This window comes from Aythya ferina (genome assembly GCF_964211825.1).
Source record: "Aythya ferina genome assembly, chromosome: 1".
In the NCBI taxonomy this organism is placed as follows: Eukaryota; Metazoa; Chordata; class Aves; order Anseriformes; family Anatidae; genus Aythya; species Aythya ferina.
The window spans coordinates 11,046,449-11,073,076 of NC_140296.1; the positions used below are offsets into that span (position 1 = coordinate 11,046,449).

General features: G+C 38.5%; 1 protein-coding gene across 1 annotated transcript; it reads left to right on the top strand.

The window, feature by feature from the left end:
- Positions 1-317: 317 nt before the first annotated feature.
- On the top strand, positions 318-26,367 carry MTNR1B (melatonin receptor 1B; the record flags this gene model as incomplete). Its single annotated transcript, XM_084512377.1, has 2 exons — positions 318-534; positions 22,168-26,367. The coding sequence occupies 2 exons, from the start codon at positions 318-320 to the stop codon at positions 23,034-23,036; spliced, it is 1,086 nt and encodes a 361-aa protein (XP_084368503.1). The 3' UTR covers positions 23,037-26,367.
- Between the last annotated feature and the right edge of the window lie 261 nt (positions 26,368-26,628).

The following is a 26,628-nucleotide window of genomic DNA, read 5'->3' on the forward strand; positions in this document are numbered from 1 at the left end:
CTAATGATTCTGTGATTCTAAAATAATCTGGTCCAACCTTTCCTCAAACACCCCCAGGAGTGGTGACTCCACCACCTCCCATCCCAATACCTGTCTCCCCTCCCTTCCCTCTCCTCCATTCCCCTCCCTCAGGAGCCGGGGGCGTGGCCTAGCGAAGTGCCCGCCCCCCGCCTGTCCCGAGCCCCGTGAGGGGAGGGGCGGGGCGGGGCCGTGCGCGCGGCGCGGCCGTTAAAAGCCTTGCCGCCCCGCCGCCTGCCCAGTTAGCGGAGGGAGGGCGGCACGGGGCAGGTGGGGGTTCTGCGCGCCGGGCGGCGGCGATGCTGGAGAATGGCTCCCTGAGGAACTGCTGCGACCCGGGCGGGAGGGGTCGCTTCGGCTCGGCCGAACGGGAGGAGGAGGCGGCGGGCTCCCCGCGGCCCGCCTGGGTGGTGTCGGCTCTCTCCAGCGTGCTGATCTTCACCACGGTGGTGGACATCTTGGGCAACCTGCTGGTCATCGTCTCCGTCTTCAAGAACCGCAAGCTCAGGAACTCAGGTAAGGAAGGGGTCGAGCCCCCGGCAGAGGGCAGCGGGAGCCCAGGGGTCCCCAAAGCCTCCCCTCTATCGGGGCAAACAGCGTGCGCAGGGAGCTCAGCCCTGCCCAGCTGTGCTGTGCCCTGGCACTTAAGGAGGCGTTGCAGGTCATTAAGCGGCTTTTAATGAGGCGTTATGTAGTCTTCGTGGAGCTAAAATATTAAAATACCAGAAGCTAAGAGTGCCCGAAAGTCTGGGAGGAAGAAAGAAGTTGGTTAAAGCGTGGCTGTGAGGTGTGGGAGCTCACAGCATCCTTGGGACACCATCCTCTCGGCTGCTCACCCAGTGCCCTGCAACCAGAAATAAAGTGGCTTTCTTCTCACTCGTGTCTATAGTTTTTGTGTGTGTGTATACTCTGAAATGTGGTTCCGTGTGTTTTAAGTGCTGAACTTTCTGCTTCCCTCCACCGCCTTATTTTGTCAGGTTCACCCACCTGCCCGGTGCTAGTGGGGTAGGGATTCTGTCCCCTGTCCCTGCCCAAGGTCTCATAGCACCAAGCAGCTGCTGTCTGCTGTTTCAGGTCCTAAAGACCTTGTTTCATGATGGGCGTGCAGGTCTGGGTGACAAAACCTTGCCTGAGCAAAGTCAGGTGCACGGGGGCTCTGCATTGTATCTGTTCAACTTCACACCTAATTAAACAACCGGGTGCTTCCTTACGGAAGGGAGGAGGCACTGGGGGCTTGAATTTCCCGGTTCTTTTTTTAGTGGGTTCCAATTCCTCCAGAGTACAGTGTGACTAGAGCACCTGCTAAGCAGGATTGTGTGCTCATGCTCTTGCTGGAGAGGGAGGCTGGTCCCTGGCATCAAATCCTGGCAGGGAGGGGGAGCAGAAGAGGGACTTTTGGAACAGCTTCATTTGCTCAAAGCTCAGCAGAGGGAGGGTTGAACTGGGAGAGTTTGCCTGGGAGAATAAGGTTCAAGAATGATCAGTGTGCTCCATGGCATCCTAAGACTCTTGAAATAAGACATGGCCTTATTACCTAATTCAAATACACACTAATTGAACTACTTCTGGGATCATCCCTCATGTGATGTCACTTGACCCTATCACAACCATCTCTTCATCTTTGATAAGTACCATGAAAAACATCAGGGAATCCCTTCTGTGTAATCTTCATGAAGTTAAATACCTTAAATAAACGGCCAGCTTTTAATTTGCCATCAGGGAGAGATGGGGAGATGGGTCTTGGGGATAAAGCTGAAAGAAGTTTGGTAAATGTTCAGAGGTCTTTCCAGAGAGAAATTCATAAGGAGGGAGCAGAGTGGTAGAGAGTTATAAGGGGCTGCAGGTGGAGTGATGGGGGAATGGGGAGATGGTGGAGATCTAAGACAGTGCTTGGGAGCCCTTGGTCTCAGACAAGGAAAGAAGAATGGCCCACAGGTGGACTTAGAGTTGCTCCTTTCTGAGCAGACCAGAAACAATGTGTTAGCACTAGCAAGAGTATGTGGGAGAAAATGAAATGGTGAGGGGAAAATGATGTGCAGGGGGTTAGACTTGTAGGAAGCAGTATCAGTGAGCAAACAGGTGAAGCTAGTGTAATGATTGTGATAGGGGAGAGAGGGTCTGGATGACTGCAGAAACAAGGAGAAGCACCATGAACACCTGATTCTTTGAAGAAGTTAATGAGAGAGATTTTTAGGTAGGTATGAGAGTATGGAACTTCAATTAAGCCAATGTTCTATAAGAAATAAATCAGGCAGCTCTGCCTGCTTCTGTAGTACAGATAATAATCTTCCCTTCAGAAAGCAAATCAGGGCTTTATCATACTTCCAGGACTTATCAACACTATTCTCTTCTAGGATTTCCAAAGAAACCTGATAATTGCAGACAATTTAATTATACATCACTCCCCTTAAAATCAAAGCATGGTCAAAAGCAAATCTATTTTAATGCTGTTATATAACATGAGACATGAGGATGGAGTGAAATAAAATGACCCACTACCCTTTCTGTTGGTAAGTATTATGCTCAGTAGGCGAGAAATGGAGAATGGGTAGAACTGAAGTTTGTAGAGATTGCTCATTCACTCCTTAAGCAGCGGGAATTTTGCCAGCCTTACAACAGGAAGATCATTTCATATCATGCAGAAGCCTCTTTCCCACATCTCAATGTTTTCGGAGGGGGAGGGGAGAACTTGTGCAGGCTCTTCTAAGTAACACACAGCATAATTGGTATGAATCAACATGCTTGTCTTACATAACTGCACCCAGCCTGCTTGTGAGAGGCTGAGCAATTTCTGATCTCTAAAAGTGACCAATTTTATAGAAATTATTGCTTTTATCATTTCTAATTTTAGAGGGAAAATAACTTGGTAAAAACCCTAGAAAATTAAATAAAACCTTGTATATCAGAGAGATTAAATAAATTAGCCTGTCTTTCTATTTGACATTGTGTACTGAATTTTCAAAAGAGACTATTGATTTTGGGTGTCTTCATTTAAGTATGCCTAATTGGAAGCAGCTTTTAAAGTGCTAAACTTTTCAAGTGCTAAAGTTCACCTGTGCTGAACAATCAAGCTGGATGGTCAAGTGTTCTGAAGGTGTTTCAAGTTCAAAATCATGAGATGATTTTAAGAGTTTCAGGACACGCTTGTATAGGCATAGCTATAGAACATTATGGGCTTGGGAAACAGCCTAACTGGATGCAATTCAGGAAGTAGGAACTGACCAGGCATCTCCTATGGGAGGGAGATAAAGCAAACCATTTGTATTTTAGTGGCCTTAAAGCCAGCAGAAAACAGTGAGGTGAGAATTAGGCACATTAACACCAATATAATTTCAAATAATTATGCAGACCTGGGAACTAATATTTATTAATCTTGGTGCACTGCCAAAGAATGCATTAGCAGAAAGTGATATTTCTAGTGCATTGTGTCAGCCCTCTTTACTCTCTTCCTCCACTATTTTCCTTTCTATATATAACTAACACAGTGCAATAGGACTGATTTCTTTTCAATGGCAAGATGATCTTACCATGGAAAATAAATTAAAATTCATGGGGTTTTGTTCCCACCCATATGAACACAGCTACATTTGCACGTTTGATTAAATAATGACTGTGTATGTGTGTGTGGCTGTTAGAGTTGGACATGTTACTCATATGCATAGACATCTGCATGAAATGAAACATTTTTACATATGTAATTATAATTTTGTACTTGTCTTTATACCAAATAAAAATGTTTTGTAATATAACCAAATGTTGTACTCTTCTTCCTGTCTGTTTCCCTCTCTGTATTCTTCACTCCATGTTTCTGTCTGTAATATAGTTTTTTCCACTGTTATACCCTGTTTCCAGTTATTCTTCATATATTTGACTACACCAGTTCTCTTTCCCTACTGTATGCCTTTCCTATTATTATTCCTGTGCAATGGGATAGAGGACAGCTGTCTGCTGGGAAGGAATTTATCTTACCTAACTTTAGAAGACTACAGTGGAGATACCTGTTTCTGAGCTTCTTCCTTTAGCATCCCCTTATAATCATGGGAGCGGAAACATAATTTTTAGTGCACAGTTCAGGCATGTTATTTTTTGACATCTGTTTGGACAACATGATTCAGCCCACAACATTGTTCATTAATCTCCACTAAATAGAATGAGAATGAAGACAGAATATCTCGGTGTAGATATCCACTTCAACTGATGAAATCAACTTATGATGGTTTCAGGTAGGACCACACTAAGCAGAACTTTTGTATTCCTGACTTCTTGGATCCTGGATCTGTAGATTTATTTTTCCTAGGACTGTGTGTATGGCCAGCCAGCCTTCACGTTCTTTCTCACATTCAGGATCTCTAGCCTTGAAGCTACTCAATACTGAGGAATTCATGGGAACATGACTTCAATGTTCTCAAAAGTTCATTGAACCCAACACTTAAAATAAAGCTCTTTTATCATCTTATCACATTATAATAATTCTGTGGTTCAAGCTTTTTTTTTTTTTTAATATAGTTTTAAGTTTTTGCTTATTAGTTGCTAATTTATAGTGGGCTTTATTTGTGGAACTAAAATTGTCGTTTAACTTGGATATATTATTTCTCTCCCTATTGAGAACTTTTATGCCATATTAATAGAAAACAAACAACTATTTCTCTCTCAGCCTTTGTTTTTCTACAGTAAACTAGCCAAATGCTTTTACTTTCCTTTATACACTCTTCATTTCCCTGATTGTCTCATACATTTCAATTCACCTATACAAGCTGAATTTATCTTTATTGAACAAGAGAGGACAGAACCGATAAAAATAACAAAGACGAAGTACCACCAATACTTTCACTGAAATAATATTGACATCTTATTCTGTTCTGTCCTTCCCTGGGTGGACAGAATAGACATGGTATGTCTTGATACCTGTTTTATGTGATAGCATCATATAGATAAGTCTTCTTGGTGCAGTAACTTGCTAATACAGGTTTTCTTTTTCTTATGTATTTTCAGTCCCCACAATTTCTTACCTGACCTCATACTATTATACTCTATCCACTTTCTACTCTTTTAATCCTCAAGGAAAAAAAAATATATTGACAATTCTCTATAGCAATGTGGGGTCCAAACTTTGTGTTACAATAGAAATTCATCCATTCTCTCTCTGTTCAGTGACCTAACTTTTCTGAAGTAAAGTTAGTCTAATGTAGGTTATCTCCCTCTGGTCCAGCAATTTTCTTTCATCACTGTCCAGGCAGTGGTAGCAGCAGAATGTGTGGTACCATGGCAAATATGCTTCCAAAGCTAGATCAGTTTAGAGCAGTTTTCCAGGTACAGAAAGTCCAGCTTTTATTAAGTAAAGATGATCAGATTACTTTGTACTGCCTCTTTTTATAAATTCACATTGAAATTTATACCATTAGCCTTTACCTGCATCTTTGTTTCTTCTTCCCTTCCAAATGTTGTTTTTATAGCCTTGTCTGCAGTTAAAGTCCAGAGATTAAAAAGCCCAAAGATTTCTCAATCCATTCATCCTCTCCAGCTAATTCCCCACCTAATTCAGGTGCCATGGTACCACATAGGATATGATCAGCAAATGGATCTTCCAGGGGGATTAGTAGTATTTTATTAATAAAGTTTTACAAGTATTAATAAGTTTTTCATTACTCCCTGATAATTGTTTACCTAACTTATTGCAAGGACCATTCATGCAAAATGGAACAGCAACTGAACCAGCACCAGGGAAGGAAGGGGGAGATGGGTACTAAAGTGTGGGAGCATCACAGCTGCAGGGGAACCATGGCAAAGCTGCTGTGAGGGTGCATGCAGAACAAAGCTCTCTGCCACAGGCTGGCAGAAATCAGGACTTCCCGACCAGAAAGGAGAACAAGAGAGCACTTTCATCCCATTTTCAAACATCCCACAAGTAGCTCTGTCCTGTCAGAGCCCATGACACCACCTCTAAGATAAAGGACAATAAAAAATTATTGCTATCAAGTATAATCAATCTTTCTGACCTGCAGACACTTTTGCTTTATTGCATGTATGATAACTCCTCACCTGACAGACTGCCTTGTCCCTAAGCTCACCATTACTGTCCTTTTTATAAACTGTAGCAAAATCTCTCTTCAGACCAGCCGCTGGTTTGAGTTGATTTTAAGTCTCTGTTCAGATTCTTTCTCCCCCGGTAACTCCTTTCTCCTCCTTCCTTTTATGTGTGGTGAGTGGGCACTTCATTACAAGTCTCTGCAAAGCCAATTGAGTTTAGGTTTTTGCCAGTTCCCACTTTATCCATATTATTCTCTCTAGAAGTTTTCTTTGGTGGAAATATCTTTCAGTTCCATCTAGCCTCTTTTCTTGTCCATGGTGTCTTTGCTGAGAAAACTTTTCCTGCATCTAGATATGGAACTTTTCCTTATATTTTTCCTTGTTTTGGATGCAAGTTCCAGGTATTTATTTATTTGTATCTCCAATATGAAGAAATGCCAAGCTTCCTCCACATTCAAGTCCCTCAGGTCCTCAAAACAGTTGACTTCTCTTTCTTAAATATCTTGTTTTATTTATCCAAATGTGTGTTGTTGTTTGTTTGTTGGTTTATTTTTTAACAGAAGGAGTTTTGTTGGATATTTTCAAATATCCAACAAAGTCAAAGCAGCTAATGCTACAAAAAAAAAAAAAAAAATGGAGAAAGTACAAAATGTGTTACTGATAGATTTAAACCAAATCCTAACACCTAAGGATTAGAATAAAATTCTAATCTGAAGTAGGTTATTGTACAACTGTAGTGTATTTTGTGTCTTCCTTCAAAGTACCTGGCAATACCATATTAGATGAGAGCTCCAAATATTTTATTATTTTTTTTAATCCTGTACAGAAAGTAGTCTATTTCTTGATAAACAAATAGGAAACATATCACCAAGATCAACTCCAAGATACTTCTATTTTAGAAAAAAATGTCAAGTTTTATTCTACTGGGTAAATAGAGCTATTGGTGTTCTTATCGTTAGAGGAAAGAGAATGATAAGCATCTAGTTGGACTGGGGAAATGTAATGGTTTACTTGAACCTGTAGGAGAAGAATCTAAGGATATATTTACACTGTGTGTTTCAGTTGGCACAAGCTTACGCTGCTCATGCTTTGAGCTAAAGGAAAGCCAAATGATGATGTAAGCGTGATGCTTTGCATGCAGTACCATAACCAGGCTCTCCATAGATCCAGCTGTAATACAGTCACACAGCCTTTTTTTTTTTTTTTTAGTATCAATTCAGTATGAGTAAGCTTGCTTTAATCTCCCTGAAACATACAGTGCAAACATATTCTCAGGGATAAGAAATTAGAAAGACCTCTTGGCAGCTGAGAATGCAAATTCCTATGTCTCTTAGCAGCACTCCCTGTGCAGCCAGCTCTCTCCTGGACTCTGGACAGGCTTTTCCTTCTCAAGACTCACTGACTGCATGAGGCGTGACCTCTCTGCAGTAAAGCTCTGTTCTTCGTTGGACCAGCAGAAGATCTTCAAGGATTTATGGTGCTCTTTGACACAACCAACCAGTGAGCTAAGAGACCAAATCTACTCACAGAGAGCCAGCACAGCTGAAGTTAAAAGGCCATAATTTTTCAAGTATTCCTAGGAGACATATATTTACCAGGTGGCTTGAACTATTATATGAGGTTGCTATGGGAGACTATAGTCAATTCATTAAATCAGTGACAAACCATGCTCTGCCTCTAGGAGTAAATCCTACTCCTACTCCAACTCAGACTTATTCTGAGTAACATTATCTTTAGATATGCTCCAGATTTTAACTTCTTCTAAATTATCATTTAGAAGGAAGTACTGGTACCTAGCTTTAGAGTGTCAAATACATTAATTTATTCCCAAGAATACCTATGAGAACAGCCATATTATCCGGAGCTGATAAAATGAAACCTTTTTCTCCTTTGTGGAGAGGAAGAAAGGCTACGGTAGCATACATCTTTCTAAAAATCAGTCTGAGCAGTTGCTCTGGTCTTAAACTTCCACCTTCATATGGGCATGAAACAGATTTCCAGCAAAAGCTAACAAAAATATGTCTAAATCACCGTGGGTGCAGCTTCATTGTGCTCTTTAACGAGAGTAGCTACTTTGGCAGCTCTGGAGTCCTGCTGGCCTCGATACTGGTAGCGAATGAGCTGTATCGGTCAATGTTTTCCTGACATTGCAGCTGAGTATGGAACAGTCATGTCTCGGTATGACAAGTGATGACGTTAGCTTAAACACATTCATTGAACGGCATTATTGATTGCTGGTATCTGGACTGCTGGGATTCTTTCTTAATTATTTATTATTTATAGAGATGTTTGATTATACTGTCTAATAAATTCTGCTTACACTATGTCTGGAGAAAAAACATACCAATTCTCACAAAGATACTAATTTTCTTCAGCCACTATTTATGGACTTGAACTGGGCTAATTTTCAGTGTTTAAATGCCCATATGAAGACTATACCAATATTGCATCACTTCCACAAGCATCATATTCTTTCTGCTATAGAACAACATCTGTTCATCTGTTCTGTTAGACTGCTGTATTTGCACAGTGAGCGCAACACCTGCTGTCAGGAAATCACATGCAGCTGCTGGAGTTAGCAGTATGGCTAATAAGAAATAATATCTGCTTAATACATGGGCCTTGTAAATATCATTATGTTAACAAAGTATAAATTCAGAGCTAACATTGAAGAGTAAAATATATTCCTGTATAAAAGACAGGGACCTATAAAGGACATCCTCATATCTCCAAGGTTGCTTAAAGCCTGCCTGAAATTCTCAGTGTCCTCTCATACTAAAAACAATTATTTTTTTTTCCAATTATATCAGTATACACAATATTTAATTTGAGTTCAAATAGTGAAAAGGACATTATGGTCATCACATACGAATATTGTTATCTGATCAATCTAGGCATTTTTATTTCCTTCTGTCTCATAGCTTGGACAGTCCTTTTCATTAAAGTAAAAATAATCTACTTTACTGAATGTTATCTGCATAGTTTAGAAAGAATGTAGCTATTTAATCTAGTCACACTGTGATCCTGCCTGTGGTGAGGTTCATCAGCAATGTAGTCTTTAGGGCTCTTTTTTAGGATGTTCTTACAAGTAGTCAACTCTATTCAGCTTTTCTACTGACAAATAAGAGAATGTTCTATTAGGACATGATGCTTCACTTCAAGATCAGGCAAGATACGTAGGTGGTGTAGCCACTACGTGCCGACTGGGAGTTATTTATGTGAACTACAACTTGTGGTTCTGAAACACTCTTGTGCACCTAAGTTGAAGATCGAGTGTTCCAGCAAACTCATTTGAGGTCGGGTGTTACCCACTGGAATGCACAGAGTGCAAACTGTAGATTGTTAGAGAGGAAAAGTTTCACACAGCACCTTAACTGGAATTTCTATCTCCACTTAGACAAACCACCTGTGACTGAATCTGCAAATGCAGTGCAGCCTGCAACTTTAACACACCTTTGTACATCCTTCCATGTTGTCCTTTAAAAATAAACAGCCATCTTTTTTAGATTCTCAGGTATAGTTAATTCCTATATTTTCTCAAAAGAATCTCAGCAAATCCATTCTGATGTAGTAAAATGTACAGTAATTGCTACTACACTGCTCTGAGATAAAGCCACTCATCACTGCAGGCATTTTTAGCCTAATTCATTGAGATTGTTATCAGTTCTGGGTTCTGGCTTGAGGACCCCATCTCACATAGCCAAGAGCTAAGAAAGGCAGGTGTCACCCACCATATCGGATGTAGAGATTTGCACAAGGAGTCAGCAGTACCCAACAACTTCTGGATAAGTATGAAATGAAGGTAATAGATTTCCCAGTGTTGGATGTCAAGCTGTTCAAAATCTGTAGCCCCACATCACAGCTACGTGCAAGATTGCTTAATTCCATTATGTACAGACTTCAAATTTACAAAACCCAGATGTCAATCTCCTTACACAATTAATACTTCTATACATTCTGAAGCAAACAGATTACTTTTTCCAAAGCCTTCCTACAGACACCAGATAATTACACTATCCAATATGTAGTAGCTCCACCAAAGTTTTTCATATTTTCTATTTTCAGTAAATGCTCTTGAATTCTCTGTGCTTCATACATGAAATGTAAATAAAAATAGTCTGCCAAAGACTGAGAGAGAAATACTTCAGAAACTCTAAGAAATGTGACTGTGTATTCTCTTTTACCCTCAAACACTGCCAGTACCACTGAGGCCAACAGAACTTATTCAAAGAGTTGAAATTGTTTCTGCGTCATTTCCAGAAATTTTATTTGTAATAATAATGTACAAGACAGATTTGTGGGTAGCATCAGCCTATGAGAACACGTGACATTTCTAATTATTTTCCTGTTCTTGGATGTTATTTTTTAGGTTAATTATATCGTATCCTAAGCAAAGTTTGACTTAATTAATGCTTGGAAGACAAGCAGTCAATAAAAATACAGGATGCTATAAGAAGGTAACACTTTTGATTCAGCATTAAGGTAATGAATAGTAAATTAACTGATCGTGGAAAACATTTCCATACATATGATGGACAAGAAGATGATTGGTAGTAACCAGCTTGGATTTACAAGTGCCTAATTATGCTTATCCAATCCTCATAGCCTTCTACAAATACATGTTTAGCTTGGTGAATGAAAAGAGAGCACTAGACGTTGTCTATCTTGACTTTAGTAAAGATTTGGACATTCTTTGATAACATATTCTTAAGACTAGCTGGGGTTAGATAAGTGGGCAGTGAGGTGGATTGAAATGAATGACTGAACCCAGAGGGTTGTGATCAGTGGCAAAAAATCCATTTGGAGACAAGTCACTACTGGTGTGCCCAGTGGTTCACTGAGATAAATACCCTAATATCTTTATTAATGACCTAGAAAATGAGGCAGAGTGTACCCTCAGCAAATTCATGGTGCACAAAGATGATCAAAGTAGCATATGTGAAGGGGTTCTGCAAACTGGGTATGCTGAACCTAGCATTTGAATATCTAGATGAGGTGAGAAATTCTGGCCCTGCCCAAGCCAGTGGGAATTGGTTTTCAAAAGTCTTTTTGCTCAGATCTGGTGCTTCTTCCTGTTTTCTGTGCAGCCCTCACCACACTCCACCCCCAGCCTCCCAGGTCTGTAAATTTTTGCTGGTACAGATTCTCTGTTGGTCTCAGACCTTTATATCCAGACAGAGACTGTTCAGATTTTACTGTCATAAGGAATGCGAGGAAAGAAGCACAGTCAAAACAATGCTCAAAAACCTGCTCTAATCTGCACTAGGACCTGTTATTCTGACCAAGGAACTCCATCTCTTTGTTAGTATGTCTTTTTTCCTACCTATATAATAAATGGTAGATTCTTAGGTGACCTCTGCTATTTAGTAGATCAATACTTTTTGTCTTCCCCCCATTCCCTAGTAAGAAGAGTAAATGTGCTGTATACCTGCTCCTACCTGGATCAGGTACCTTACTGGAGCAGGTTACCCAGAGAGCCTGTTGAGTATCTATGACTGGGGACAGTGAAAACCTGGCTGGACAGAGCCCTGAACAACCTGCTGTAGGAACCTTTCTTTGAGAAGGTGGCTTGGACTAGATGATCTCCAGAGATCTCTTCCAACTTCAATGATTCTCTGGTTATAAGCTTATGTCTACTACCTTCACTTAACTAGCTCATCAATATCATGACTCATGGGCTCAGAACAAACTGAGTGTATTTCCAGTCTTTTTGCAACACTTTTAGCATCTCAGAGGAAAGACCTTAATTCAGGAAGTGATCATTATACACTTTGTTTAAATTGAGTTGAAGCACAAACCAGCCAATGCTTTAGAAGAGAATATATGATCACTTTTTATAAAAGCATTTTATTTACTCATCAGTTTAAATGTTGTTTACAAACCTATGAGTATCATTATAAGATGAATCATGTCAGCGTACTTTACTTTAAGACCTTGTTTCCAAAGAAGCAGATGGCACAGACTGACAACATCTTCTGAAGATATTCAACTCCATATGCATGTGCAGTGATGGGGCCTTCTAAAATATAAGAACAAGAAGGGTAAGAGTTTTCCTTACTGAAAGGTTTATAATGGCTCTTTTAATCAAGTGTCATCTATTCAAGGTAGTACTAGATGATCTCAGAGGTCTTTTCCAACCTGAATGATTCTGTGATTCTGTGATTTTCTTCTTTGTCAAAATAGGAAACAGGAGAGAAAAAAATAGGGATTTAAAAAGAAAGAAAGAGAGAGACAAGGAAGGGAAGGAAGGAAGGAAGGAAGGAAGGAAGGAAGGAAGGAAGGAAGGAAGGAAGGAAGGAAGGAAGGAAGGAAGGAAGGAAGGAAGGAAGGAAGGAAGGAAGGAAGGAAGGAAGGAAGGAAGGAAGGAAGACAAGGTCATACTGAAGGGACTCCAGAGAATGTTAGAAGCATTGGCAACTTTTCAACCTGCATGATCCCAATATTAGATGTTTCTAGACATCATGTTTACTGAAGTGTATCAGATACCATTTTTAATAATTCCAAGACTGCCTTAGAATCCCCCACCATGTCTGAACTCAGGAACCCCTAAAAATATGTAGCAGCAATAACTACTTTAGATTTGATTTCTTTTTTTGCAGCTGTAACTAGCTTGCATGTGCTTGTTACTGGTTGTGCATCTGTCACACACTGCAAGTTATAGAATCATAGAATGGTTTGGTTTGGAAGGGACCTTAAAGATCATCTAATTTCACCCCCCTGCCATGGGCATGTACACTTTCCACTAGAGCAGGTTTCTCAAAGTCCCATAAAACCTGACCTTTATTAGGAGTCCCGCAGAGTAGTTGACTAAATCTTCGTGGAAATTACCACTAAAAGTCTTGATCTGAATCAAGTTTTAGGCTTCAGGGTTTTGGTTTGTTTTATTATTATTATTATTTTTAACAAAAGAACGCACAAAAGTGCTATGCATTTCACTTTTTGTATATGAAATACAACATAGCGTTGGAAGACTAAAAAAAAATGTACATTATTAACAAAAATAGGTTATCTAGCAATTTATAGGGTCTGACTAGATTGCACCCATAGTGTTTTACAGCTTTCCATATTGGACTCTTTGTCAGCAGCAAAGAGTGTCACTGAAACCTAGTGTCCTCTTCATAAAAGTAGGGATATTAATACAGACCAGGGTCATACCTAGCCTTATACATTTTCTTTAATTGTAGATGTAATCAAATACTCAGGGAAAAAATAAGAACAGAACAACCATAATAATATTTCCCCTCTATGCTCTCAGTTTGTGCTTCCTTGCAGCTCAAAGGATTTACTGAACCTAGTATGTTCTATCTGTTCAGTGACCTTCGATTTATATCTCTTTCAAGTACTTTTCCAACCTTCCCTTGAATATAAGTAAACTTTCTGCATTTGCAAGTTCCTCTGTTAAGGAGTTCCACAAGCTTACTACCTATTGCAGCAACCACTCCTTCTGTCTGCTTTGAACCCTACTAACTTTACTTAATAGCTCTGATTCTTCTGTCGCCCCATTCCTCTGTACCAGTAACCCACTGTGGTGTCATTTTGGAGCAGTATGCTGGACAGGCACACATTTTTTTGCAGGCTGTGCCTAATAGAGTTGGAATTATCCATTAGTGAAGAAAAAGGCTCATGAACCATGAGTGTTCTTCCAAAGTTCTGTTTTGGGAGAGTACCTGCATCTGTCATCTCAGTTTCCCACCTGTTAAGTCATAAGATTTTTTTTTTTTTTTTTTTGCTTTCACACAGAGTGATGAAGAGCACTCTACAGTATAAATGATATCCTGTGTGTTGTGGTTCCAGGGTGGAATTCTTGATTATAATCTAGAGAGAGACATGCAGGCTAACCCCAGAAGAGCAGCAGTGCTGGTGAGTAACGCACTGTTTTGGGATTATGGGAGACATAGTCTCAAGTCCTTTTACAAAGAAAGGGTCTTCTACCATTGAAGTGTTCTAACCACTAAGGCAATAGCGGATTCTCTAGAAGAGACTGTCTTGCATCTTTGGCTTTCCCTTTTCTCTCAGAAAAAAACACAGTACTAGGAAAGTTTATTCAGTCTTAGGAAGTATCAGAAACTCAGAAAAATATTTATCACCCCATAAATGTACTATCTGAGTAGTGATCAGATTTTTGCTCTGGAAGAACGAACTTTTTTTTTTTTTTTTTTTTTTTTTTTTTTAGTGTTAATGCAGTACAATTTCTTGTCTCTGGTTTGGCTAGCTCTGGTGCAGTAGGTGGCAACAGAGAGTCACCAGCGTCCCTACCTGTTCTGAATAATTGCACCAGAGAAACCACAGACTAGTAAAATTACAAACCTATGGGTTACAAAACTCAAGCATTTACTAAATTTTTAACAGCACAGCATTATAAATATTTTTTTGAACCTGCAGATGGCAAACTCAGAACAGGTACTAGTGATCTAGGTCACTAGTAAACTACTCAGAAACTACTCAGATCAGGTACTAGTTTAACCACAGGGAGAAGTCTGGGCATGCAGAAAAAACTGAAGCTTTGCTCACTTGAATTATATTAATACCTAGCTGCCCAGCATGCCAAAGTCATGATCTCCAAGAAATACTAATCAGCAGTTCAAGTTAGGTGCCTCTTTTCATCATGACCATGTTGGCAATTGAGACCTATAGCTTACTGGCCTAAAATTCAACTCCTTCAAATGTAGCTTCCAGCTTCAATTCACAGTTGCAAATGTGGAGCCAAGAAGACCAGTTTGTCCCAGTCCAGCAGTCTGCTGGTCTCTAAACTACAATCTCAAGCTACCTTTTACATTCTGAGCTTCTAATCCTGTGAATCCTGTATTCTTTACATTGGAGCACATCTTGAAAAGAAGTGTACAGAGCATTCTCCACTAAAATAAAATAAAGTCAGGTGTTCATATTGTTTTATCTGAAAATGAGGAGTGCCTTTCTCATATTCTGCATGACAGCATGAAATCAGATTGGAAAAAGCATTGTCCAGAATGTGGATGGCTAGGGTTTAAACCCGATTTGGTCTAGATTCTAGACTTTTGTGTGAAAACTACTGGGGAACACAAACTTCTGACTTTCAAGGTATCTAAGCCTGAATTTCTTCTGAACAGAAAGCTCTCTCAAAGCCCATAGGGAGCTTCACATGAAAAAGATAACTCCTACAGTAAATATTCTCCTTCTGTTCTGCATATAATACTCCTAGAAATATTAAAGAAATTCCCTTACACATAGCATAAAATAATTCAAATACACTAAAGTCACCAAATATTTTAAACAATTTCAGAGAACATACATTTCCTAAAAAGAAATAAGCTGAACGTTCCATTGGTCAAAAGTCCAGCCACAATTCCCTGTTTATGTTTTTTTTTTTTTTATTTGTTTGTTTTGCCAGAATCTCCAAAATACTGCAGTTCTAGTGAAAACTTATCACCTGTCCCTTCCCATTACATTTAGATCTGCAGTATGTCCCACAAATGTGATATCACGAAACAAAACTACAAAGGAGTGCATCACTGCTTTCAAAAAGTTATATTCAAAGAAAATAAAAACCTGTCCGACACTTTCTCGAAGCATTATGGTAAATCTTCTGTTAGTAACACTTTGTTGAACGTTACACTACATTAACACTTCTCAGTAAATCAAAGATTACCATATTGACTTGTATTGTCACAGGGAATTCAAATGTCAGTCTGTGAAAAACTTAATCTACTATTTCACCTGCTGCTAGTGTCCACTTCTGCTGGCTTCATTCCTACTGATATGAGTGGAGTTTCATCTGCATTGGGCAGTCAGGATTATACAGTTCACTGGGTTAAGATCTGGCAGAATGGCCAGGTTCAAAGTGTCATTGTGAATGCAGTTCAGTACACTTGGCAGCTGGTCTCTGGTGTTGCTCCCAAGGGCTCAGTATTGGGAACAGTTTTGTTTAATATTTTTATTAGTGATCTGGATGAGGGAATTGAGTGCACCCTCCAAAAGTTTGTGGATGATACCTAGTTAGCCAGCACTGTTGATTTGCTTGAGTGTAGGGAGGCTCTGCAGAAGGATCTGAATATGCTAAATCAATGGTCCGAGTCCAGCTGTGTGACATCCAACAAGGGTAAGTGTTGGGTGCTGCTTCTGAGGCACAACAACCCTGTTGGGAATTGGCATACAGGGCCTGGACATGAGTCCGTGGAACAATTGTTCGATCTGAGCTTGCCTTAAGCAACCAGGAGTAGGCCTTAGAAAATCTCATGGCCTGCTGTAGCTGAGCAAACCAAGCTACCAGAGTAACTATGAGAAGCTCCCACGACAATGATTGCCACATTGCCCAATTGAGGAATTCAGAAAAATATTGTTACCAGCAGCTGGCTTCAAGGACAAGGTCTACGTGACTGCTAATCACAAGGGGGGTTGTTTTCTTGCAGGTGGAGATGTTTTCTTCTAGTTGTTTGTCTGAGTGCTTTTGACCACTAATCTTGTGTGAAACACTGTCCGCCCCTGTTAAGTTCACTATAAAAGTTAGGCTATTCGGGCAATAAAATGAAGCATGATCTGACTCTACTGGTGTCTGTCGTGCTTTCGGCCGTGCTTCCTCTAACACAACCCCATGCAGTGGAATGGGCATGGGGAAGAGAGGCTGGAAAGCTGCCTGGTGCTGGTTGACAGCCACCTGAACATGACCCAGCAGTGTACCCAGGTGGGTAAGAAGACCAAGTTTTCTGGCCTGCATGAGAACTAGTGCGGCCAGCAGGACTGTAGAGGTCATTGTCCCCTTGTATATGTTACTATTGAGACTACATCTTGAGTACTGTGTTCAGATTTGGACCCCTCGCTGCAAGAAAGATGTTAAGTTGCTTGAGTGTGTGCAGAGAAAAAAAAAAAAAAAAAAAAAAAAGGACTAAAAATTTAGTTATGAGGAGTGATTGATGGAATTGGGTTTGTTTAACCTGTAGAAAAGGAGGCTGAAGGAAGATCTTATCACTCGCTACAACTACCTGAAGGGAGGCTGCAGTGAGTAGGGTGTTGGTCTCTTTTCATAGCTGACTAGTGATAGGACACAAGACAGTGGCCTCAAGTTGCATCACAAGAGGGTTGTACTGGATATTAGGAAGAATTTCTTCATGGAAAAAGTGTTTAGATATTGGAACAGGCTGCCAAGGGAAGTGGTAGAATCTCCATCCCTGTAGGTGTTTAAGAGATATGCAGATGTGACACTAAGGGACACGGTTTAGTGGTGGGACTTGTTAGGTTGGGTTGATGGTTGGACGTGGTGATCTTGAAGATCTTTTTCAACCTAAATGTTTCTATGATTCTACAATTTATTCTTCCTAATACATGGTGAGAAAAAAAAAAAAAGACAGGTGATTTTAAACAGATTAAGAGGCTGGTGCTTAAATACTTTAAAAAATATACTGCAAGATCTTAAATATATTTAAAAATACCAATCAAATAAGCCAAAAGTAGAGAGAAAAAAGAAAAAGAAAAAGAAAAAAAAAAAAAAAAACAGTGAGGAAGATGAGACATCCACGTTCTGTTTATAAGTTCCAGTTTAATTTGCTTGATATTAACCATGTAATGCTCTCTCTTCTGTGGTTGGTTATGTCCCAGAACAGCACTTGCCAATCCAAGGCTGTTAGTATCTGCAGTATCCCATGAACAACAGAGAATGAAATCATGGTGTAGGTTTAACACTCAGTCCCTGTTCCCTTTTCCTTCATCTGGGACGTAAGAAGCATCAGCATCAGCCTGTCTCCAGGAGCAGCTAACATCTCCTGGCATGCTGTTTGATCCAAATTTACTGGGAGCATCTTAGAAACAGAAACAAAAATGACTACCTACCTGGTGCCCGTTCTTCAGTCCCTCCAGAGTCATGTTTTGCTTTCCACATTGGGGTCTGGAAAAGGTATTTAGGCTTGGACCTAAAAAGATGACCATGCACAAGAGAAATTCCATGTAACAGAGCTACATAGTTTCTATTATTAATTACATACAAGGGGAGATTAAGGAGGGACAGTCATTTTGGCTGAAGGACTGCTTGCTTTCTTCAGATTTTTGCATATGCCTCCTTGATCTCCATCCATGTTGGTTTAGACTCAAACAATAGATCAAATCAGCCACTTGTTGTAATGAATCCTGGCTAACATGCCTCGGGGGTAACACACTCATTTCTCCTTGTTTGATGATAAAATTTGCTCTTTTAAAACTTCTGGGAGCTGTGAAAGGGGCTTAGACTTTGATTTATATTTTTTTTCTTTTACATCCAAGCATAATTCTAGGAATTGTTTTTTTATTGCTATTGCTCTTGTTATATGGACCAAATGTTTTCAACGATTCATGTTCTTGTTAATAAGAGGTCTTTATTTATTTTATCTTTAATGGTCTGATTAATGACTCCTTTAAGTCTATGGCAATTTTCCCATTAACTTCAGCAGTCATTAAGGAGACTTAAAAGGCAGATAATTTATACCAACAGTAAAGGAAATAACATTGAGTTCAACATTATAGAAATAACATTTTGTTTCCATTTCTGGTAGTCAGAAACAAAAATTGTAAGCAACCAGCAACTTTCATACCATACCTCATGTCAGGATCTTCATTAGAAAGAGGTGATATCACAACTGAGGAGGGATTTTTTATGCAAGTGGAATATAACTTGCAAAACTTTGGAATTCCGATTGAGACTGTAAAAGATATTTTTCCCCTTTAATGAATTACAGGAATGAAATAAAGGATTAGACACACCTTGTGTATTTTGTGACCATTTCAAAAAACAGCAGAAGAAAAATATTGTATGCACTTAGTGTTTATATATAAGTAACTTACAGGTGGATTAAACAACACGTCCATGAAGTGACACCTTGTGCCTTTGACTAGAAGGCTGTCTACAAACTGTGCCCTGATGCTGTCTTTATACACCAATCACAACTAGAAAGCTATCAGAAGACTTCCAGAACTCTCTTTTTCAGATTATTTTGAGGACAGGTTATGAGAGTCCAGCAAATTAATAAAAAAAGGGGGTTGAAGAGTGAGCTAGCACTAGAGATATGCCTGGACAGTCTGTCAGTCTAACATTTTCTTGAGAATATCTATTACTGTGAACTTTTCCAAGGAATGATCAAGGAGTGATTTTTTAAAATGACGAAACTCCTATTTGCATCATTAAAGTCAAGATCTTACTGGCTATTTCTTGCAATTAAGTGGCCTTTCCATTCCATTGAGCAAATGTGTTTCTTATAAATAAATATAATCTTCTATCTGATGAAAATGAAATCTAGGAGTTTAATCTGCTGGGTAAATTAACAAACAATAATAATCATTCCAACTAGATGAGCACTCTGTGGTTTCTATTTTGTTAAAGATAGCCAAAAGTTTCCTCTGATTAACTTATCAATATCATTAAAGTCATTCCAAATGCTGCTTCTTAGGTATACCAAGGAACATTTACTTTCTCCAAGCACTTAAAAGGCCTCTAAGACCTTTGGTTTCCCAAAATGTTGATGACATTTCTTATGAATTAGTTTTTTTGTTTGTTTGTTTTTGTTTATTTTTTTAGATTATTAATTTCAGTAGTATAATATTAAACTTCATTCTGCAGTAAAACATGTAGAAAGATAGAAAAAAAAATAAAAAATAATAAAAAAATAAAACACTTTTGATCTTACTTTGTGGTGCACAGTGAAAACACACAAACTTGTGAACAGCTGTAAAAATGACAGATTGCTTGAGGTCTTTATACATATTACAATATCTTTCTTCTATGTTGCAAAGTGGTATATTTTTGACAAGTTCATTGCTAACTGCCCCTATTCATGGTAGATGGAATTTTCAAGAAGTTCTAAACTACATACATGATTTAGAAATTCACTTGCCTTTCAAATATGGTTGAAAGAGCGGCTTGCTCAGTTGATTTTAACTGAATACTTACATTTTAACTATTAGGTGATGCTAGGAGGCCTGAGGGATTTAATAGATTAATTTTAGCATGCATTCTTATAAAAAACAGAAAAAAAAAAAAAAGAAAAAAAAAAGTTTGTTTCTCCTGACTTCTTTATTTTCTACTGTCAGATACAGTAAGAAAAAAGGGCAAGAGTAATCCTTGTTGCTGTGATGTAAGTATATGCTGGTAAAGATGCCCCTGCTCCTTTGTTAGCGTTATATTTTACCATAGTTTTCATATGGCTAGAAAAGACCTTCAAAGTCATGTTTCATCCTTCCTGTGCTCAAAACAGGGGTCAGCTGGGCCAGTAGGCCAGTGCTGAGAACTGTTTATTTAACTTTTTCTTACAACTTCCAACAGCAGGCATAAAGCAAGATGTTCCAGCACCACCTTCTTCATGCCATTAAAATATCTTTGTCCAAGTCTAGACAGGCATCTTTGTTGTAAATGAAGATTGTGCTCACTGCAGACATGGGAATATATTACATCCTTCCTTTTTCACTTACTTGAAGTTTGTTATCATCTACCCCTCGTTTTTTTTCTGTATTTTTTTCAATCTTTCCTCACAGATCAAAAAACTAATAGATATTTGCTTTGCTCTAAATTAGCTCTAGCTAGGGTTTACCATGTCAGTGAATTGTAGCTGTGAAAACACTTATGTGGCCTTGAAAGTATAAAGAGAGTGAGAGACAGGCTGCCAAATGTATAACAAGGAAACTTCTAAAACTGTACACCTGTCTTGAGATGAGCTGAGTTTCTGTGGCTATGCATTAATAATCCTGTTTTCCATTAAGTTCCCTATCTTGTGTGGAAATTCTGATGCTCACCCCTTTCCTAAACTGTATGATAGAAAGAGGGTTCCCCGTTCTTTCATTTTGATTAAACAACATACAGATGCAGAAGTGAGTGGAAAAAAACAGTATACAAGTGAAATTCTGCCATTTTTAAAACAGTAATCCTACAGGGATTACTGTTTTAAAGCATTTTCCATCTCCCAGCTAATGGCCTCCTTATCCACAGCAGTATTTCTGTGCTTCAAGTTAAATGTATGGAGAATATCTGGTTTGATGAGGACTAGAAAGCTCAGAATTTGTAGGATTAATCACCTAATTACTCTTTTCAAAAAATAGTGTTGCCCACACAGTTTCAAAAGGTGTTGTGTCTTTTGCACTTCAGTTCATGCTGTGAAGGATTTGAAGCAAAAATTGAGTTTGGGAGCCAGAAATATGTTTAATGCTACCAAGAATCTAAAGTTCATACCACTCCTTTCTGTCTCCTGGGAAATTCTTAGAGAGTTATTTACTATTTTTCCAAGAAAGCAAGGGGGACACTACTTGCCATGGTAAGAACCTGATTTTTCAGGAACATTGTTGAATATCTCACTGTTTTATTAAAGTTACTTTAAGTACAGCATCCAGAAGTTTCAAACTGATTAACAGCTCACCATTTAAAGACAAACAGTAAATTTCAACCATATCACTAAAATCTCTTTGAATATAATCAGCAGAAAATGATCTGAAGGCTCCTTCTATGCATTCGAATACTTTCTTTCTCTTGTAATTGCACATTTTTACCATGTGCATATAATTAAACATGCCTTTCTACATGAGATAATGAAGACAATTCACTTTTCCTTAGTCAATCCACTGGCAAAATAACTGCAGGGTAGGCCATTCATGCAGAAAATTTCTATATTACAGTTTATTGTGTAGCAATTCAGGATATACTTAAAACAATGCATTCTTCTAATCCCTGTAGATTTAGCCTTTATGTATTCTTCCCCTTGATAACTGTCAAGCCTGTTAGTTTTCCAGTTATAGGTTAGAATGACATAGTAACCTGCCCACCTGGAGCAATTTAGACTTTTTTCTTTTTCTCCTTTTCTATCCAGCTGCAAAGTTAGCAATACCGAAACACCTCAGCACGTGCTTATGTAATGGCTCATTGATGGTTATGTTTATTAAAGATCAAAATAGAAAGGAGAGTATAGTCCAGTCACCAAAAGATCTGAAACATCCCGTTGCCGTAGCTATTTCTGTGGTGGTCCAAGTTGAATGACAAAATTATTTCCCCTACAGACCTATTGGTGCTATACAGCTGCTGTTTGCTGACATCATCAATAATTTAATATTGCAGATATCCAAAATAAAGTAACACATTTTTTTCTTGTTCACAACTACACTTGCTTACAGACTTATGTCTATGTATTTTTCTTTTTTCCCTAGGTAACGCATTTGTGGTGAGCTTGGCTTTGGCTGATCTGGTCGTGGCCTTGTATCCATACCCACTGGTGCTCTTAGCTATTTTCCACAATGGATGGACTTTGGGTGAAATGCACTGTAAAGTGAGTGGCTTTGTGATGGGACTAAGTGTAATAGGCTCCATTTTCAACATCACTGCAATTGCAATAAACCGATATTGCTATATATGTCATAGCTTTGCCTATGATAAAGTGTATAGCTGCTGGAACACAATGCTCTACGTCTCCTTAGTCTGGGTATTAACAGTAATTGCAACTGTACCAAATTTTTTTGTTGGCTCTTTAAAGTACGATCCACGCATCTATTCATGCACATTTGTTCAGACTGCAAGCTCCTACTATACAATAGCTGTTGTGGTAATTCATTTCATCGTCCCTATCACTGTTGTGAGTTTCTGCTACCTTCGAATTTGGGTTTTAGTGCTTCAAGTTAGAAGACGAGTCAAGTCAGAAACAAAGCCGAGACTGAAGCCAAGTGACTTCAGAAACTTTCTTACCATGTTTGTGGTTTTCGTGATTTTTGCCTTTTGCTGGGCACCTCTGAACTTCATAGGACTGGCAGTAGCCATCGATCCTTTGGAAATGGCACCAAAAGTTCCTGAATGGTTATTCATTATAAGCTACTTCATGGCCTATTTCAACAGCTGCCTTAATGCAATAATATATGGACTTCTTAACCAGAATTTTAGAAATGAATACAAACGAATTTTAATGTCACTGTGGATGCCAAGGCTTTTCTTCCAGGAGACATCCAAAGGAGGAACTGATGGCCAGAAGAGCAAGCCTTCTCCTGCTTTAAATAACAATGACCAAATGAAAACTGATACTTTGTAAGCGTGTGATAGCCAATGCAAGAGTCTGTCATCGAGAGCTCCAATAATATAGTTATAATGTTCTCATCATTCTTGCTTGCTTGGGGGCTTTTCATTTGGATAACACTTTGTGACTGTAATGTTGTCTTCTTGATAAAGCACATTGTTCTCAGCTCATAATTTATACAAGATATCAATTGAAAATACATTTCAAAATTAAAGTAACAAGTGAGTGCAAGCTGTTTTAGTTCTGAGAGCTGAATTCTGCTCCAAGACATGAGGCATTTTTCTCTCCAGGAGGAGCTTTGTGTGCTTTACCAAAGGTCGGGATTCAGGTCTTACAAGGTGCAGTGAAGGTACTTGTCTATGGAGACACCAGCTTGTCAAAGATGCAAATTAGTATTCTCCTTACTATTGGAACTGAACAGAGCCAGGCTCTTTTCAGCGGTGCTGATTGCCAGGACAAGAGGCAATGCGCACAAACTGATACACAGGAGATTCCTTCTGACCAGGAAGCACTTCTCTACTGTGCAGGTGACAGAGCACAGACACATGTTCCCCAGAAAGGTTGTGGAATCTCCCTCCTGAAGAACTTCAAAAGCTGCCTGGATGTGGTGCTGGGCAGCCTGCTCTGGCTGTCCCTGCTTGAGCCAGGGTTGGACCAGATGGACCCAGAGGTCCCTTCCAACCCCAACCATTCTGTGATTCTGTGAAAGGGTGAAATAGATACTCTATTTTCCATTCGTAAGCCAAACATCAGATTTCTGTGCATGTACTGGTGGCAGTAGTTGTATCTTTGAATCAACCTTGTGAATTGGAGAGAAGAATGTTGGTATGATCACAGATATTAACGTTAGTATCTTTCCTGACAGTTTTTTGTTTGTTTGTTTATTTGTTTTAATTACATACACTGTATTCCCCATCTCAGTGTATTTATTGTTTATCTTCTGTAGTTTAGTTTATAGGAGAGAATATAATACAAGTGTTTGATTTCTTGCACACGTACTTTAGGCAAAATTCTTCCCTTAGAGAAGAATTAATTTTCATTTTGTCCCATTTTTTTTCCCCAAAAAATATACAACTAATATCATCTGATGCACTTTGACATACATGACACATTTGCAACATGATGGAAATTATAATCTGGAATGGCAACAGGACACCAAGCAGTATACCCTAGATGACACTAGACTCCAGTGTGTGGCCAAATGAGGAAGCCCTTTTGATTATAACTGCAACTGAGATACTTGCCTCATATGTAGATGTAATCTTGCACAAAATCCACCCTTGGTGTCTAAACCAATGTAACCTAATGTAGACTGATGAGCAATGCAAACTCTGTGAATAGATATATAAAGAAATTTAACTATTTTCTCTAGATTAAAGGTCTAGAGATTTAGAATCCACTACAAGAAGTAGTTAATTAAGACCTATGAAAATTTGTCAGGTAACTTCAGCTTGAAGAAGAGAAGACTCCAGGGCAAACTCATAGCAGCTTTTCAATACTTAAAGGGAACTTATAAAATATGGAGAGCAACTTTTTCTTAGGCAGATAATGGTAGGACATGGGGGAATGGTTTTAAACTAAAAGAACGGTGATTTAAATTTGTGGTTAGGAGGAAATTCTTCACTCAGAGGGTGGTGAAGCCCTGGAACAAGTTGCTCAGAGACGCTGTGGATGCAATGAACAAATAGTTGTTCAGAGAAAGAAATGCTTGAAATTTGATCCTTTTTCACAAATGATAGGATATTGTTGAAACAATTCTAAATTATTACATATGGATTCTACACCACGACATTTCCTGAATGGGATCCTGCTCTGCCTGGTGGCCACAAAATAAATGTAGATGTAATGTGACAGATACTAAGTCCTGACATGTGGACAATAACTCATGTCTCTTAAAGTAAGCTTTTATACTAGACATTACTCCAAATAATTGTATTTGATTTGACCTGGAAATCAAATAAATTTATAAAATTTAAATTAATTTAGATGACTAAATACAGCTCTTCCATGCTGAAACCTCTTTATGTAACAGTGTTTTTTCATATAGTAATGTATCAATTTACCTCCATAAAATGCCTTAAATTATTTTTCTCCCTTCACTTATTACAATTTAAAATCCATTTTCCCTATATGAAGAAAAAATTGAAATGCAATTTAAAATATAACTAACCATCAGTATAGGTGATATGCTTATAACATGGTTTGAAAGTATACTCAGGAAGAATGGTTTGAAAGTATACTCAGGAAGAATGTATCAACAGATCTACACATCTTTGAGGAAGTTGTTATTTCAGTTATAAAGACTCAGAAGTATTTCTATCAGCAGACATAGATACATTAAGCAAAAGAAGGAAGAAAGTCATAGACCCAATGTTCTGCACAGCTAACTAGTGAAGGCAATACCAGGGCCTTAGGGACAAAGTCTGTTTGTAGAAAACGTGGTGTGTTTTCAAATATTGAATTTTATCTTTATTAAAAAGCACTGTGTTTTGTGTTTATTAAAATAAATATTGTATTCAAGATTTTTTTCTTACAATAGAGCTCTATTAGAAGAAAACTTATCCTTACGTACGTGGGTGAACCACTCCTAAATCCTATTTCAGTAAGGAGGGAAATGGAAATGTGGTAAAGTCCAAATGAGATTGAAGAGATGCAATAGCCTTATGCTGTCTCTCTGTGCAAGTGAAAATGTCATGCTCAAGGAAGAATTAAAACTAAGGCTAAGGATGCAATCATATTGATGTTGACTTCAGTGAGATCACGTTTTCATACCAAACTATTGGCTAAATAGAACAAATCTATCTGGCTCATTCTCAGGGGTAGAAATGCACTCCGGTCTCTCCATTACTTCTTTTAAGTACATATTTGGATTTAAAATGTTTACTTTTATTTTCTGCTCATACGTTTAAAGAACTGCACAGGTCTGGGAATCTCACTATGAATGAATATCTATGGAAGATTGTATGTATTTCTTTATATGTATATAACAAAACTTTCTTCATCTGAACAATTTCTGTCATTTAAGGACATTTGTAGACTTAATGGAAATTATGGAAGACAATTTATTTTCAGTCATCTGTTGATATGTTGCTATTTTATGTGTATCTTGCACATGGTCTATAATAATAAATTAAAATTTTGCATCAAGTTATAATGAGCATGTATAGAGACTGCTGTGGATATCAGTTTTAAGAGGTATAACTGATTCCTGTTCATTCTTTCGTTAGTAACGCCTCCAGTCATAGTAAGAAAAATAGCTAAACATATATTTTTTAAATCTACCTTTTTGTACATAATTTTGTAAATAATTTATTTTGGGGTAAGAACCACATTAACTGCTTTGTCAAAAAAAAAAAAAAAAAAAAAAAAAAAAAAAAAAAAGATACTTGGAAAGTAACAGCTAGATTTGGAGGTTGAAACTACAAAGAACACAACCAATTTTGTCTCTGTGTCTCTCTGGCCCAGGTCACAGAGGTGGGACTGCCACACTCTAACTGCAGAGATTTGTGTTCAGCCCCAAGGACTTCAGTCCTTGATGACATTTGGGACCATCCCACGGGATATTTTTGGTGTCCACTCACAGAACAATTTCATGTTCTTGTGTAGG